We start from the raw sequence: 18,265 nt of genomic DNA, 5'->3' as shown, positions 1-18,265 counted from the left end.
ATTTCCTGAAGTATTTTTGGCCATGAGATTCTATCCAGCATAACTTTCAGTTTGTCAAAATTGTCCTTCCTGAAGTCCAACCTACATGTCTGACTATGTACAGCTTTCCCCTTCCCCAGGAAGGTAAATTCCAAAATTACATGGTCACTACTACCCAGGGTGCCCACAACTTTCACCTCATCAACCAATTCTTCCCCGTCGGCGAGAATCAAGTACAAGATAGCAGGTCCCCTTGTTTCCCTCATCACATTTTGGGAAATGAAGTTGTCAGCAAGACAAATTAGGAATTTATTTGACCTTTCATTTTTAGCAGAATTAGACTTCCAATAGATACCTGGGTAATTGAAATCTCCCATAACCACCATGTCCCATCTCTTTGAGAATCTTGTCATCTGTTCTAGGAGTGTCTTATCCAAGTCCTCTGGCTGGCTTGGTGGTTTATAGCAGGCCCCCATAATAATATTCCTATTATTTCTTATTCCTTTAAATTTTACTCAGATAACTCAACTGAACTTCCATGCCCAGATTAACGTATACCTCCTTTACATATAATGCACCTTCTCTGCCCTTTCTTGTCTGTCCCTTTTAAATAAATTGTATCTCTCAGTCCTAATATTCCAATTGTGTCATCCAAGTTTCAATAATGCCTATTAGGTCATAGCTCCCTTCTTGTATTAGGACTTCCAGTTCTTCCTGCTGGTTCCCTGTACTCTGGCCATTAGTGTAGAGACATGATAGAGGTGAACAGTTCAATTGCCAGTAATGCAAGTGCAAACTATAGGCAGATTTCTACCAGCATGCTAAAACAATCATATGGATTAAGTGCGTGTTCCTGTAGGTCTCCTATTATGGGTTTCCTGTTGTTTATTAGGAGCAGAGGACCATCAGTGGCTATTAGCCACAGCCTATTGTTGGAACTCTCAGTCTGGGGCAGTAATGCTCTGTATTCTTGTGCTTGGGGGGGGGCACAGTGGGAGGGCTTCTAGCCCCACTGGTGGACCTCCTGATAGCACCTGGTTTTTTTGGCCACTGTGTGACACAGAGTGTTTATTTTATTTTTATTTATTTATTTAGTAGGCTTATATTCTGCCTTTTCCCGTGAATGGGCTCAAGGCGGATTGCAACATATAATAATAACAATAAAAACCTACAGATCAAAGTTAAAACACCATATAAAAATTAAGCAGTAAAAACAATAAAATAAAATGCACCACTAGTGGAAAGCACAGCATATCAAGTAATTAGTTATAGGTCCACCTTAAAGAATGGTAATAGCAATAAGATATTAGTTATAGGTCCACCTTAAACAATGGTAATAGCAATAAGATAGCACTGCAGTAGGGCACAATGTCACCACAAGGGAGGCCAAATGATGGAATAATAGGCGCCCGCTGCCTCAACCATAGGCCCGGTGGAACAGCTCCATCTTGCAGGCCCTATAAAATGGCAGCAGTTCGGGTAGGGCCCGGATCTCCACAGGGAGCTGATTCCACCAGGCAGGGGCCAGGGCTGAAAAGGCCCTGGCTCTGGTTGAGGTGAATTGGATGTCTTTAGGGCCAGGGGTGGTCAGGAGGTGTTGCGTAGCTGATTGCAATGGGGCATATCTGGGGCGTATATGGGGAAAGGCGGTCCCTCAGTGTTGGACTGGATGGGCCATTGGCCTGATGCAACATGACTTCTCTTATGTTCTTAGGAGATCTTGCATGTACCACTTTTTAATAAACGACTCATAACCAGCAGTGTTTGGGCTACAGAAACTTTACAGATTGTTCACTAGCATCGCAATTATCAGTAATGCTTGTTTATTGATTTATTTAAAACATTTTTAATCTGCCTTTTCACCTTAAAGGAACTTAAGACAGTTTACAATATAAAGAATAATAAAGTACCTAAAAACCAGTAATTTAAATCAATGATTAAAAACCGAATGTAGGCAGAAGAACAAAGATGCTATCCTGAACGAAATTGTCTTCAGCTGCCTCTGAAAGAGTGAGAGCAAGAAGGGCAGGCACACATCCCATTTCCCAATTCCAATAACCTTTAATGGCAAAACAATAGTTTACAGAAAGGAATGAGCATACAGTTTGCCCATATGTCAAGATAAAACAATATAGATACATTGAATTGTAACACCAATTGATAATAATAATAATAGGGAGGCACACATCTTTTGGGTGGTGGTTCCTGTGGCTAACCACTGGAAAAACTCTATTTTTGATAATTTGATATTGGATTTATATCCCACCCACCACTCCGAAGAGTCTCAGAGCGGCTCACAATCTCCTTTACCTTCCTCCCCCACAACAGACACCCTGTGAGGTGGGTGGGGCTGGAGAGGGCTCTCATAGCAGCTGCCCTTTCAAGGACAATCTCTGCCAGAGCTATGGCTGACCCAAGGCCATTCCAGCAGGTGCAAGTGGAAGAGTGGGGAATCAAACCTGGTTCTCCCAGATAAGAGTCCGCACACTTAACCACTACACCAAACTGGCTCTCCAATTGCAATTCCTATCTAAAAATAGGTTCCAAAGATAATCCCAGTAATTATAGACCCATAAATCTGTTGCAATTATAGGAAAACTTTATGCATTACATTTACCAAGGCTTCTGTCAGGCTGCCCTGAAATCTTTATTGATAATAAACTGAGAGCAATCAGGATTCAGAAAGGACAATTCAGTTACTGATAATTGTTATGTTCTAAGCTTTCTTGTATATAAGCAGGGCTTTTTTGGTAGTAGGAACTCCTTTGCATATTAGGCTACATACCCCTTATGTAGCCAATCCTCCAAAAGTTTACAAGGCTCTTGGTACAGGGCCTACTGCAAGCTCCAGGAGGATTGGCTACATCAGAGGGGTGTGGCCTAATATGCAAAGGAGTGCCTGAAAAAAAAAGCCCTGTACATAAATGTATTAAATATCATGGTGGTGTTCTACAAATGGTCTTTATTGATTTCTAGACTGCATTTGACAAGCTATCAAATTGTATAATATAGGTACAATTATAGGTATAATATTGATTCTAGATTTCTATTTTTACTTGCAACATAATAATGCCAGAACATTGTATGCTTGTGTGTAAATTGTATTGTGTGTGTATCTATATTCTTTTTCAGTTCATAGCTATGGATTTTTCCCAGGATTCATTTTCTAAAGCAATCACGGCATTTGGTCTCGATCTTTACAATGAAATGATCAGAAGTGATACTCCCCAAAACATCTTCTGCTCTCCTTTGAGTATCTCGTGTGCCCTGAGCATGGTCTACTTGGGTGCTCAGGGAAACACTAAAATACAGATGGGACAGGTAAGCACCAAAGAAAATATACCATTGCATGTTTTCTAGTAGCTGCTTTCTCTGTCCAACAAATCATAACAAGTCTATCATCCAGGTTAACGCATTGTTAACATGAAGTGATGTAGAATTTATAAAGAAAAGCTAAATTCTTCTCACAGCTTCTGGATTCTTCACCTGTTTGAAAATATAGCAGCTTGTGAAAATGGAAAAAGATAAAGTTACAGACTGATCCAAACTAGATTTTTAATTACAGAAGGCCCCAACTAGACACGATGATGCGTCAGAGTCCCCTCGCCAATAATTGCAGGACTGAGAATGAAGACATTTAAACTTCTTCATGACTAGGATTTTTTTGAGCAGGAATGCACAGGTACACTGTTCTGGCTGGCCTAATAGGGGGTGTGGCCTAATATACAAAAGAAGAAGAAGAAGACGATTAGGAGGAGGAGATTGGATTTAAAAAAGAAAAACTGAACAGGAAAAAAAAGAAAAATTGAAAATTGAAACCGTACACCACACCAACACCAACACCACACCACCACCAACACCACACCACCACCACCACCACCACCACCACCAACACCACACCAACACCAACACCACACCAACGCCACCACCACCACCACCACCACCAACACCACACCAACACCAACACCACACCAACGCCAACGCCAACACCAACACCACACCAACACCACACCAACACCACACCAACACCAACACCACACCAACACCACACCAACACCAACACCACACCAACATCAACACCACCACCACCACCACCACCACCACCACCACCACCCCAACACCAACACCACACCAACACCACACCAACACCACACCAACACCAACACCACACCAACACCACACCAACACCAACACCACACCAACATCAACACCACCACCACCACCACCACCACCACCCCAACACCAACACCACACCAACGCCAACACCAACACCAACACCACACCACACCAACACCAACACCACACCAACATCAACACCACCACCACCACCACCACCACCACCACCCCAACACCAACACCACACCAACACCACACCAACACCACACCAACACCAACACCACACCAACACCAACACCACACCAACATCAACACCACCACCACCACCCCAACACCAACACCACACCAACGCCAACACCAACACCAACACCACACCACACCAACACCAACACCACACCAACATCAACACCACCACCACCACCAACACCACACCAACACCAACACCACACGAACACCACACCAACACCAACACCACACGAACACCACACCAACACCAACACCACACGAACACCAACACCACACCAACACCACACCAACACCAACACCACACCAACATCAACACCACCACCACCACCACCAACACAACACCAACACCAACAAACTACAACATGAAGACAAAAAAAAGGAAAAAAGAAAAAGAAAAGAAAAAAGGGGGGGCATAAACAGCATTCAGTTTTCTCGACAAATATACTTTTGATTACAACATTTTCCTTGCTTATATATAAAAACAGGAACTCTCTCTCTTTTTGTTTCCCCTTAAGAAAATATACATGCGCACTGTATATCTGTAATCTCCAGCCCCATGATCAGAAATGTAAAAAATAAATAAATCAGGGTACCCAATAACAGGAACAGAGTAAATGTGCATGCGATTTTTATATGGGTAGTTGGCCATGTTCATGCCCAGGGGCTATATGTAAATGGGACCAGGTCAGTATGCTTATTCCTTCCCTTCCTATGTTACTTTGACCCTAAATATGACATCTGAATATTGCTGAAGTCATGAGTAGCTGTGATTTTTCTTCCAAGCAGAGAGACTCAGACCAATTTTCCGCTCACCCTATGCCGCTCTCACGTTTGTCTTCTCAGCGTGGCTTCCTTCCGATTTCACACTATCTGCCCTGGGGCTGCAGCAAGCATCGATGTTTTCGCGCAGCAAACAGAAACTGGTTTTTAGCAGTTTCTGTTTGCTGTGCCAAAACGCTGATCTTACTTGCAGCGCCGGGGCAGATAGTGTGAAATCGGAAGGATGCCCCACTGAGAAGATGAACGTGAGAGCGGCGTAAGGAGAGTGGGAAATAGGTCTCAGATCCAAAGGAGCTTTGCAACAGCACTGCAAGCCCTGAAAGTCATTCATTGGAGTTTTTCCTACTTGAGCAGCTGATAAAATCTGCTGTTGAAGTTTCTAAAATAAGCCAAAAAGGACGAGGTATTTTATATTGTGTCAATAGAGATTCTAATACTGATTTTTTTAAACTTTTATGTGCTTTATGCAGAAATACCTGCTAAAGAACATTCTGATACCTTTGATATGATACCCTTAATGATGCTTTCAAATGATACTCTGGACTAATCTTTGATAGCCTTCTGTCCTTTTATCTGTGATCAATTTTATCTGTGTATCAATTTTATCTGTGTATCAATTTTATCTGTGTATCAATTTTATCTGTGTATCAATTTTAAAAATTGTCTTTTTATCTGTTTTTAACCTTGCTGGTCTTTTGACCGTAATAAACCTAATTGATTGATAGCCTTCTACTGAAAAGGGCCATTGGTATGACCCAGTAATTCATTTTTTTTTAAATTCATTTATTATATTTACATCCTGCCTATAAAAATCAAATCCCAGTGCTTATGACTAATGATAAAATATGGGTAACCTTGGCAGTAAGTATGATATTTTTATCTCTTGTATCTCTTGCCACATAGATGGGTTCCTCCCATTCTGGTGAAGTTTTATATTGCTTATGATTGCTGTCTGGTGCAGGTACTCCACTTTGATAAGGCACAAGAGGGCACAAGAACAGTCTCCTCTGAGAGAAGACTGCCTGCAGTTACATCAGGACACCAAAGGAAGCATGACCCTCACTGTCCAGTGGTATGTCCAAAATTAACAGGATTATGTTCCTTGTGCTATTTACTGTGTACAATTTGGTTAGAGTTGCTAACCTTATCCCCTCTTGTGTGTTAGCGTACCAAGTCAAGTCGCCTCCGATTTGTGGCGACCCTAACGATCTCCAAAATATGTCATTAACAGCCTTGCTCACTGAGGGTTTCCTTGATTGAGTCAATCCATCTCAGGCTGTGTCTTCCTCTTTTCCTTCTGCCTTCACCTTTTCCTAGCATTATGGTCTTCTTCAGCAATTGGATCTAGAATCCACAGACCAATAAAACCGGATGGAATATTGGTTGGAGAACAAACAGTTAGAACCGTTGTCATTTGGGAGAGAGCTCGAGTTGTGTAGAAGGGAGATGACATCCTGAGCCCATGAACGAGACAATAGTGACCTGAAAGGCTGAAAGTAGACTTGAAAGCACAAATGGAGTTAAGGATAAAAACTTTAAGTGATAAGAAGTGTTATATCTAAGATTTCAGGTTTTCACGGCTGGTAACATCATTAGGGTTTGTAGAATCTTTTGGGCTCAAGTGCCGTGTTCTACTGGAGAAAGTTTTCCTTCCAGACGTTTCGTTCTCAGCTGCGGAGAACATCCTCAGTGGCGTTGCAGCTGGAGCAGGATTTTAACAGAAAGGAAGAAGGCATTTTCATCCACCAATCTTGGTACCCAGCTCTGCAAAACACCCTACAGACTATAAATTGCAGAAAGTCACAGAACAACCAGCACATTTCACAGAACAATCAGCACAGTCAACAACCATCTTCCTTATTGTCACACCCCTTCCAACCCTCCCAGCAATTAACACAGAACAATGGTCACATTCAACAGCCAGTTTCCTTATCACTACCCTTCCAGGAAGCCCCACCAAACAATGGGCACATCCACAAACCAATTGCCCTTTCACCACACCCCCTCCAGCCTAGAAATAGCAGCTCTCCAGCAGCCCTGGCCTCACTCAACGCACAGCAGCCAAGAAGGTCAGAGCGCCTGCTCCGGCTGCAATGCCACTGAGGATGTTCTCCGCAGCTGAGAATGAAACGTCTGGAAGGAAAACTTTCTCCAGTAGAACACAGCACTTGAGCCCGAAAGATTCTACAAACCCTAATAGTGTTATATCTGTTTATCTGAAGCATTCCAATGCTGTTTTAGGTCTTCAATGAAAAAAAAAAATCTCTCTTTTCTGGTTAACCCTGCTGGCTGTCTCGGGGAAAGAAGTACACACAAACTTGTCAGGACTGGCATATCTATATACATATACAGTACATATGAATAAACTATTGAAGCAGTTTTGGGGTCCCAACTCCCATAGCTCTGCGAAGTGTCTGAGTGAGGGGTGGTTGACTGAGTAATTAGATCGCTAATTATATCACCACCGCTAATCCAATTAGCAGTGATATAATTAATGATCTTGCTACAGGAGAAGGTGAGCTAGCTTTTGCACCCTCAGAGAGTGCTTTCCGGCCAGCTGTTCTTCTCCAGGCACCAGCCAGGGCAGTGGATGGCTGAGCAACCTTCTCCTTTCTTCCCTACCAGCCTGAGCCCACTCTGAGAGGGAGAGAAGTGAGATTAAGCCTCCCCCTGTGGCGCAGAGTGTTAAAGCTGCAGTACTGCAGTCCTAAGCTCTGCTCATGACCTGAGTTTGATCCCCGGCGGAAGCTGGGTTCAGGTAGCCGGCTCGAGGTTGACTCAGCCTTCCATTATTCTGAGGTCAGTAAAATGAGTACCCAGCTTGCTGGGGGGAAAGTGTAGACGACTGGGGAAGGCAATGGCAAACCACCCCGTAAAAAGTCTGCTGTGAAAACGTTGTGAAAGCAATGTCACCCCAGAGTCGGAAACGACTGGTGCTTGCACAGGGGACCTTTCCTTTCCTCTCTGTGAAGGGAGGACAGGGCAGTGGGTAGGCAAGCCAACCAAGTGGGCAGGTGAGAAGTGGGCAGATCAGGCAGGCAGGGCTTTCTGGTACTGTGTGACCTGTGGCTGGGGAAACATCCATGTATGTTAAAAAAAAATTCTTTCCTATTGTGATTAGGATGGAGGAATCAACTTACAGTTCAAGAACCTCCTTTCTCAACTGAATAGCCTTGGAGATGGCTACCAGCTGAGTCTGGCGAACAATTTGTTTGCTCAAGCAGGATATGAATTTTTTCCGGTAAGCGCTCTCTCACTCCCTGGACATAACTGGTAATGCTGACTGCACAACTAGGAAGCTTCCTATATCTAGAGGTTGAGGTTTTTTTCCTTCTGATTTTGAGCCTGCACCTAAGAACCCACAACCAAATTCATACGCTAGAGAGCCATCTAGGAAATACCCCAGGAGCCTTTCCATCCATTATCTTACTCTTTTTATTTTTCTGCTGTGCAGCAATATTGTACGGATGCAAGAGAGATCTATGGAGCAACACTGCAAACTGTTGATTTCTATAACTCCTTGGAGGATGCCAGGCAGGCCATTAATGCTATGATTGATAAACAGACACAAGGTAAGCGAGCTCAGGGAAGGAAGACATTGGGACTTATTTATTTTTTTTATATATATTCAATACATTTATTAGCCACCTTTCCTCCTCGCAGGACTTGAGGCAGCTGACAATGCAAATAAGACATCATAAAACACAATTAAAACAACAATTAAAAACCCAATTAAGAGTTACAGTTTAAAAACTGGAAAGCCAGTTTGGTGTAGTGGTTGAGTGTGCGGACTCTTATCTGGGAGAACCGGGTTTGATTCCCCACTCCTCCACTTGCACCTGCTAGCATGGCCTTGGGTCAGCCATAGCCCTGGCAGAGGTTGTCCTTGAAAGGGCAGCTGCTGTGAGAGCCCCCTCCAGCCCCACCCACCTCACAGGGTGTCTGTTGTGGGGGAGGAAGGTAAAGGAGATTGTGAGCCGCTCTGAGACTCTTTGGAGTGGAGGGCGGGATATAAATCCAATATCTTCATCTACCTCACAGGGTGCCTGTTGTGGGGGAGGAAGGTAAAGGAGATTGTGAGCCGCTCTGAGACTCTTCAGAGTGGAGGGCGGGATATAAATCCAATATCTTCATCTACCTCACAGGGTGTCTGTTGTGGGGGAGGAAGGTAAAGGAGATTGTGAGCCGCTCTGAGACTCTTCGGAGTGGAGGGCGGGATATAAATCCAATATCTTCTTCTTCTTAAAAACGCCAGTTAGGATTGCCAGGTCCCGCCTGGATCTGGGCAGGGGACTCTTCTTGCACGCGCTGTGCGATGACATCACTCGAAGGTGACATTATCATGCCAGGCACATTACCAGGGGGCACTCTATCACACAGGGAAAAAAAACCCCCATGAGAATAATAGAGTTTTCCCCTAAGTGATAGAGTGTCCCCCTGGCAACATGCCCATGCAATAACATCCCTTCTGGGTGATGTCATTACACTGGGCACATTGCAGTGCACTGGTGCTCTTTGGGAGTGGGGCTCCCCCCAGTGGCCAGTTCTGTGGTGGCGGGTTGGGGCCTCTGAAATTAGAGGAACTTTCACCTAACTGGGAAGCCTAGTTAGGACTAATGAAATAGAGGTAAAGTTGGTCCCCTGTGCAATTAATTAAAAGCCGAGTCAGTCAAATGCAGTCCTAAATTAACTGCCTCCTGAAGACGAACAGTCAATCAATCAATCTTTATTGCATTAGCAACAAAATGCCATAGCAACTGACAACCAAACACAACAATAAAAAAAACCCCTCAATAAAACATTCAATACAACAACAGAATTATATTAATCATGATAAAATTGAGGCTGAATTATCAATAAAATTTATCCAACGACATCTGAAGAAATACAGCCCACGGTGGTAAAAAGGAGAGTCGTTAATATATCTCATTACTCATTTTTCAAAATCTATAATGGCAGCCACAAACTTTGCCACTTGGAAACTAATATATTTATCTCTATCTGACAACAGGAATACCATTTTCTCTTGGTCTGACCTTCCAAGAACGGGAGATAAAACGGTACACAAAAACCTATTTTGTTCTGCCTCATGTTTTCCACAATAAGATGTGACGTGAGATAGGTCTTCAATAGACATTTGATCACAGGGGCAAACTCTTTTCTCATAAGGTATCCGCTTAAAACGACCTTCATTGGCCAGTAATGGCAAGATATCAAAACGAGCCCCAGTAAAAGCTTTTCAATATCTGAAATTAATTAGATTAACAAAATATGGGGAAGATACCGGGGGGGGGGGTGAGGGAGATAACTGTTTATAAATCACAACAATTCTCAATTTGCCTATTAAATCCCATGTCAGCTTGAATTAATACACTGCTCCAACAAGAGATTTGGCATTGTAAAAACCAAGGGATCTCAGAGAACAGTGTATGTGTGGGTAGGCATACCTCCCTAGGGTAGGGTTGCCAAGCTCATGCCAGGGGTGGAGGATCCCCTGGTTTGAGGGATCCCAACCCACTGGCATGGAGCAGGCTGCAAGGGGGATCCCCACCCCCAAAGGGCCCCATCATCATGCAATGTGCCCTGTGTGATGACATCACCCAGAAGTGATATCATTGCCCCAGGCACGCTGCACCAGAGACGTTCTAAAGATTCTTAGCAAAACTTTATAGTACCATAGAGTTTTTATGGCGGATCCTAGTGTGCCTGGCACAACACGTCCCGTGCAATGACATCACTTCTGGGTGATGTCATTGACCTGCGTACGCAAAGCATGTGTGAGAGGTGTCTCCTGTGCCGGCAGCAGAGGGACTTGGCAATCCTACCCTAGGGAGGTTATTCCATTTTTTTTTTTTAAAGTGGCGTCCCCGGTAGCTTCCATATAGCATCTCTATTGTGTGATTGAAGGTAATTTGTGATTATGTAAGAAAATACTTTTAAACAATACGCACATTTTAAAACGCACCTTGTTAGACAAAGCTTATGCCTTAAAAGGCATCTTGTTAGACAAAGCTTGTGCGAGAGCCAGTTTGGTGTAGGGGTTAAGTGTGCGGACTCTTATCTGAGAGAACCGGGTTTGATTCCCCACTCCTTCACTTGCACCTGCTGGAATGGCCTTGGGTCAGCCATAGCTCTTGCAAGAGTTGTCCTTGAAAACGGAAGCTGCTGTAAGAGCTCTCTCAGCCCCACCTACCTCACAAGGTGTTTGTTGTGGGGGAAGAAGATAAAGGAGATTGTGAACAGCTCTGTGACTCTGAGATTCAGAGTGGAGAGCGGGATATAAATCCAATATCCTTCTTCTTCTTATGTGTTGAAGAGTTGTTATTAGATAGAGTTATGCATGACTATACTCCTTGACATTTTATGATTGGCTGTAGTGGCCATTTTGTGTTGGTTCAACCTCCTCTTGAGGCAGCCATTTTGGATTGACTCCACCTCCTGCAATAGCCATTTTGTAGTTGTGCACACCAACCTGCGTCAGCGTTTCAAAGGCGTTGGCGGACTTATCATGGTTAGTGACCCCTGGTATATGGGAACAACCTATATTGGAACTTTTAGTCGCAGGTCAAAGTCAGTCAAATTTTGTCAAGTCCCCCCCCCCCTCCCCATTTCACACCTTGCTACCATAATTGTGGTGACGCTGAAAGGAAGAGATGAACACATAGAATTTTTTCTGGCTGTGAAGTAGTTAAATGGAAAAATTGTTCTTTAAACTTAACAAATGGCCTACCTTACCAATTTTTTTCTGCTTGATGTCAAAAACATGTAGGCAGTTTGTTCACCGTTTTCACCATTTCTATTGCGGAGATACAACAGAGTTTTCTAAAAGCAACAATCAAAGTATATACAAAAATAATTCCATTTTCTTCTTTTCAAAGGAAAAATCAAGGAACTTTTTGCCCCGGGCGTCATTGAACGAGATGCTGTCTTGGTGTTGGCCAACGCCACCTATTTTAAAGCTACTTGGAAACGCCAGTTTGATCCAAAGCTTACAACAGAAAGAGAATTTATGCTGAGTGAGGTATTGCATACCTTTTTAGGAGCCTGGGACCTTTTAAGGCAGCTTTGGTATATTACGAAATGGCAAGACTTGATATTACCTTTTTCCGGACTAGAGTAGTCATAGGTAGCATATCAAGTTACACCTTAATAGGTCCTAAATTGCTGGACTTTGCCTTTGTAAGTAGAAACATCCAGGGCTTTGAGCAGGAACACACAGGAATGCAGTTCCAGCTGACTTGGCATCAGGAGGTGTGGCCTAATATACAAATGATTTCCTGCTGGGCTTTTTTTTTTTTTTAAACAAAGAAGCCCTATGTGAAACAATGGTGGCATCAGGGGGCGTGGCCTAATATGCAAATTAGATCCTGCTGGTTTTTTCCTACCAAAAAAAAGCCCTGGGTATAAGACACTCTAGTAATATCTGTATCACTGTATAAGCAGTGAATTGTCTATAACAGCAGTGAGCCAAAGTAAAAGCAAGAAAAAAAACCCCACCCTCTCAAAATATCTCTAGTGTTGTAAAAAGCAGTTCTGGATATATCTTTAAACATTGCTCTACCAATCCTAATCCAAACTCACTTGTAAATATAATTATCCATCCCTGCCTCTTTGTTCTGATAAATTTGATTTCTGTTTCAACGTTCAGTGGGTCCAGGAGCCTATTCTGAGGGAGAACATATCGGCAGCTAACAGACTGGCACTTTGGGCCGACTCAGAGATGCCTCTGAAATCGACCCAAAAAATCCTTCCACACACAAACATCTGCCGCCCGTCCTCACCCCCTCCTCTGGTCTCTGCAGTGCAACTCAAAAAGCTACCACTTCTGAAGTGGTAGCAAATTTTTGAGCCGAACGCCAATTACCCTCCTTGGTGCCTGGAAGCGGAAGGGTGCAAATGAGGTGCCTTGGTGGAGTGAAACCACCAAGCCGCCCCAAATCACATCCAGCTTTTTAAAATCAAAACTGTTCAGTGCACATGAGTACATGTGCATGACTACTGAATGACTACTGCATGACACATGTGGGTGCACATGCGCATGACTACTGAAAATGTACAGGGAAGCTGAGATATGGGAATGGTGCGCATGAACACGCCCATGTCAATCCCAGGTTCAATCCGTGGCATCTCCAAAAAAGGGTCCAGGCAAATGGCATGAAAAACCTCAGCTGGAAACCCCGGAGAGCCGCTGCCAGTCTAAGTAGACAATATTGACTTTGATGGACCGAGGGTCTGATTCAGTATAAGGCAGCTTCATATGTTCATATGTTCAGATGGGGAAAATTTATAAGGAATGCCTGTCTGTTATACAACAGTTCAGAATCTACACCTCTCATTATAAAAAAGAATGGATTTTGCTTGCTTGTGGAATCGCAGCCCAGTTGCAGGTGAACTTACTGCATTTCTTTCCATGTTGCCTTTGAAAACAGAACGAGAGGGCATCTGTGCCCATGATGCACCAGAAAGGCAAGTTTAAGTTGGGCTGCACGGCGGGTGTGAACGCACAGATTCTTTGCCTCCCATATTGCAGTGATGTCTTGTCTATGATGATCTTGCTGCCAAATACCATCGGTGGTCTGAAGCAGGTAATGGTAATCCATTGGGAGTTAAACCACAGAACTGTAACGTTTTCTAAAAATGAGACCAACCAATGGAGGGGCTGTGACTCAGCAGTAGAGCATCTGCTTGGCATGCAGAAGGTCCCAGTTTCTCCAGTTAAAAGGATCAGGTAGGAGGTGAGGTGTAAGACCTCAGCTGGTGATAGGGTTGCCAAGTCCTACTCAAGAAATCTCTGGGGACTTTGGGAGGGGAGCCAGGAGACTTTGGGGGTAGAGCCAGGATCAAGGGTGTGACGAGTGTGATTGAGCTCTGAGGGGAGTTCTGGCCATCACATATAAAGTGACTGCACAGCTTTTAAATGCCTTCCCTCCATTTGGAAATAATGAAGGATAGGGGCACTGTCTTTTGGGGCTCATAAAATTGGATCCCCTGGTCCAATCTTTTTGAAACTTGGGGGGTATTTTGAGGAGAGGCACTGGATGCTATGCTGAAAATTTGGTGCCTCTACCTCAAAAGAACAGACACCCCAGAGACTCAGGGATAAATTCTCCATTATATCTATGAGAATCAGTCTCCATAGAGTATAGTGGAGTGCCCAGCGGACATTTTCCTCCCCCCCACTTTCTGATGACCTTGAAGCGGGGGAGGGCCTCCAAACCGGGGGATCCCCTGCCCCCACCTGGGGATTGGCAACCCTAGCTGGAGACCTTGGAGAGCTGCTGCCAGTCTGAGTAGACAATACCGACTGTGACGGACCGAGGGTCTGATTCAGTATACGCTGTTTCATATGTTCATATATTCAAGCGTTACAATGCAGTATGTGAGCTTTTGAGTTACGCACTGTTCTTGCTGCAGTTGAATTTTTTTTTTAAATAACCTTTTGAAGAGGAAAAGATGTTACTGGTGAGGGGAGGCGATTAAATCCAACCTGCACTTGGTGACAGTCTCAATAAGGCAAGAAAGACTTCAGGATAGACTTGCACCTTGTAAGATGTATTTATCTAGGAGCAGGGCTTTTTTTTTGTAGAAAAAGCCCAGCGGGAACTCAATTGCATATTGGGCTACACCCCCTGACATCACCATTGTTTCACCCAGGGATTTTTTTTTTTTGTAGAAAGAGAGACAATAGAGGCAACGGCAGCTTAAGAGGGCAGACTGTATGGTAGTATCACATCCCTGCTGAGCTCCTTTCCCTCCCCAAATTTTGTCTTTTCCCAGGCACCACCCTCAAATCTCCAGGAATTTACCAAGCCAGACCCCCCCCCCCCGCCCATCTCCACTGGTGTCCAGGGAGGACCTGCAACCCTAAACTAAACTTCCATTTGCCACCTTTTCTATTTGGATTAAAATGTACTTTATCTCATCCAGGGCTTTTTATAGCCAGACCTCCTTTGCATATTTGGCCACACACCCCTGATGTAGCCAATCCTCCTGGAGCTTACAGTAGACCCTGTACTAAGAGCTCTGCAAGCTTTTGGAAAGAGCCCCGTGGCGCCGAGTGGTAAAGCTGCAGTACTGCAGTCTGAGCTCCCTGCTCACGACCTGAGTTCAATCCCGGCGGAAGCTGGTTTCAGGTAGCCGGCTCAGGTTGACTCAGCCGTCCATCCTTCTGAGGACCCAGCTTGCTGGGGGGAAAGTGTAGATGACTGGGGAAGGCAATGGCAAACCACTCCGGAAAAAGTCTGCTGTGAAAACGTGAAAGTAACGTCACCCCAGAGTCGGAAACGACTGGTGCTTGCACAGGGGACTACCTTTACCTTTAAGCTCTTGGAGGATTGGCTACATCAGGGGTGTGTGGCCTAATATGCAAATGAGTTCCTGCTACAAAAAATGCCCTGCAAAGGCAGGAGAAATCATACCTTCCTTTGGTTTCCATCAAATGAAGTGACTTTAAGGTGGAAACATTGCATGTAATTAGCCTGTGTGGACTCGCTCTTAAGTAAACGGGATTTAAACTCCTCACCCTGGGCAGGATGGAAATATTAAATGCTGTTCACAATTATAGACACGAGAGGGTGCTGCTGTTTCATTAGAAATCCAATTTGTTTTCTTGCAGTTTTTTACATTTGACAAATGGTCCAATTAAATCAAGGATTCATGTCAGATAAAATCAGTGAGACCTTAAACTAATATCAACAGGATGGTCAATTCCTGTTCCACGTTGCATAGATAATTCTTTGTTAATGGCATGAATGTGACATACAGATCACTGAAAATGTAACATGTCTACGTTCTCATGCTCACTGACACTAGTTGTTTGCCTCTTGGTTACTGTTAAGTTTAGCTCTTCTTTTGTAAAAAGACAAAGCTTCTGGTCTTTAAGGAAGTATCAGAAGTAGGCTCATAGCAGTTCCCAATGCTCTAGGAGCATTTCTTCAACAGCCAACTGGTGTTATGGGTTCAGTCAGGGGTGGAATTCTAGCAAGAGCTCCTTTGCATATTAGGCCACACACCCCTGATGTAGCCAATCCTCCAACAGCTTACAAGAGACTTTTTTGTAAGCTCTTGGATGATTGGCTACATTGGGGGTGTGGCCTAATATGCAAAGGAGCTCCTGCTAGAATTCCACCCCTGGGTCCAGTAGTGGTCATTCCCTGTTAGGTTACTCCAGGCAGTACCTGGAGATCTTCCTGAATTATAACTGGTCTCCAGAATACAAATATCAGTTATCCTGAAGGAAATGGCAACTTCAGAGGGTGGACTCTAGGGCGTTATACCCCACAAAGGTCCCTCTCTTCCCCAAACCCTTGCATCTCTGGGCTCTACCCTCCAAATCTCCAGGAATTTTCCAACCCAGAGCTGCCATCCCTATTCCCACCATTTTGAGACAATAATTCTGGGGAGGCAAGAAGACATACTGATAACTAGATATGTTACTGCCCTATCAGCTAAAAGATTCCTGTACCCCAGGAGTAGGGATGGGCATGAGCCAGGAAAATTCAGTTTGTTTCGGATCGTGGTGTGCCTAGTTTGTGAGCCACGGACCACGCTGAACTTTTAAGAGCTAAACAAATTGGTTCCGTTTGTGAGGTTCATGATGTGTTAGAACACCCCCCTTCCCCGACATGCTAGAGACACTAAACTCACAAGGGATCTCCGACTGACTCTCCTTTACCTACCTTCCAAGTTTGGTGAGGATTGGATTTACAGGTCCCCAAAGAAGGTGCCCCCATCCTCCATTGTTTCCAATGGAGGAGAAAACAGCAAAAAAAGAAAAAAAGGAAAGGAAAGGAAAGGAAGCCCAGTAGAAGATAATCAAAGTCCCAGGGAATCTCTGCAGTAGAGACTGAAGGTGGTGGTGGTGGCAGCATTTTTGAAAGTCCAGCAGAACCAATGCAATGTGCCCAGCAGAACCAGTGCCACCGTGGCAGTGCAAACCCAACAGAACTATGGTCAAATCGGAGAACCTCTGCAGTAGAAAGTGAAGGTGGGGGGGGGCATTTTGCAAGCCCAGCAGAACCCATGCAATGTACTAGCGCCCAGCAGTACATTGCCAGCAAGGCAAGCCGTCTGCCAGTTCTCTGCTACCTCTACGTTTCTCTTCCCCAGCCAGCTCTGCCCCTCTTTCCCCCCAAACAAGCCCAGATACTGTGGTGGTGGGGAATTTAAACACTATGGAACAAATATATATTATCATCATGAAGAAATATCACATTATAAATTCGTATAATAATTCTCATTACATATAACGTTATCGAACACACTTATCCTAACTCCAAATGGAAACCAAAAGGGGGTCTTTTGCATTGAGTTTGTGAATGGTGAATTTTCTCTGACCCTGCAGGTGGAACAAGCCATGAGCCATGAGAATGTAACCCGCTGGACTGCCTCTGAAAACATGGAAGAGCTTGATGTGGAAATGTATATCCCCCGGTTCAAGCTTGAAAAGGAATTTGACCTCAACTTGGCTTTGCAAAGGCTCGGGATGATTGATGTGTTTAGCGAAACCGCAGCCAACCTATCTGGAATGTCTCCCTCGACGCAACTCTGCTTGTCCAAAGTGGTGCACAAAGCCTATGTGGAAGTGAATGAAGTGGGCACTGAAGCAGCTGCCGCCACGGGCGCTGTGGTTTCCAACAGATCTTTAGTGCATTATGAACAATTTGTTGCCGATCACCCATTTCTCTTCTGGATCCAGCACAATCCGACCAACACCACCCTTTTCCTTGGCAAATTCTGCTCTCCTTAAAGGTCAAGACAGTTTTGTAACCTTAACCTTATTTTTAAAAGCTCTCTGATCAAATGAGATGTTTGGATGGTCTGTCCTTTTTGCAATGAGGCCTTCTTGTATAAGGTCTATTTTCTTTGCTTCTTTTAAATAGTTGCATCCAGAGCTTTTTGGGGTAGCAGGGACTCCTTTGCATATTAGGCCACACCCTGCTGTCGTGGCCAATCCTCCAAGAGTTTACAGGGCTCTTAGTGCAGGGCCTACTCTAAGCTCCAGGAGGATTGGCTACATTAGCAGGGTGTGGCCTAATATGCAAAGGAGTTCCTGCTACAAAAAAGCCCTGGGTACATCCTGCCTTATCTTCAGACTCAAGGCAGCAAATGAAGCAGCGTGGTGTAGTGGTTAAGTTAGTATGAT

General features: G+C 44.3%; 1 protein-coding gene across 1 annotated transcript; it reads left to right on the top strand.

The window, feature by feature from the left end:
* Positions 1-3,115: 3,115 nt before the first annotated feature.
* Positions 3,116-18,004, top strand: LOC132574772 (leukocyte elastase inhibitor-like). The gene is made up of 7 exons (XM_060243009.1): positions 3,116-3,300; positions 6,083-6,193; positions 8,243-8,362; positions 8,576-8,693; positions 12,000-12,142; positions 13,551-13,706; positions 17,465-18,004. Exons 1-7 carry the CDS (start codon positions 3,121-3,123, stop codon positions 17,867-17,869), a joined length of 1,233 nt encoding a protein of 410 aa, XP_060098992.1. The 5' UTR covers positions 3,116-3,120; the 3' UTR covers positions 17,870-18,004.
* The last annotated feature ends 261 nt before the right edge of the window (positions 18,005-18,265 follow it).

Source organism: Heteronotia binoei, chromosome 7, assembly GCF_032191835.1.
Source record: "Heteronotia binoei isolate CCM8104 ecotype False Entrance Well chromosome 7, APGP_CSIRO_Hbin_v1, whole genome shotgun sequence".
NCBI lineage: Eukaryota > Metazoa > Chordata > Lepidosauria > Squamata > Gekkonidae > Heteronotia > Heteronotia binoei.
The sequence above is the reverse complement of the archived record's forward strand: the minus strand, read 5'-3'. Positions and strand labels throughout refer to the sequence as shown.

Coding starts and splice junctions, on each gene's coding strand:
- LOC132574772 (XM_060243009.1), top strand. CDS start 3,121: ATGGATTTTTCCCAGGATTCATTTTCTAAAGCAATCACGGCATTTGGT. Junction 12,143..13,550: donor GAGAATTTATGCTGAGTGAG/GTATTGCATACC, acceptor CTTTGAAAACAG/AACGAGAGGGCATCTGTGCC. Junction 13,707..17,464: donor CCATCGGTGGTCTGAAGCAG/GTAATGGTAATC, acceptor CTGACCCTGCAG/GTGGAACAAGCCATGAGCCA.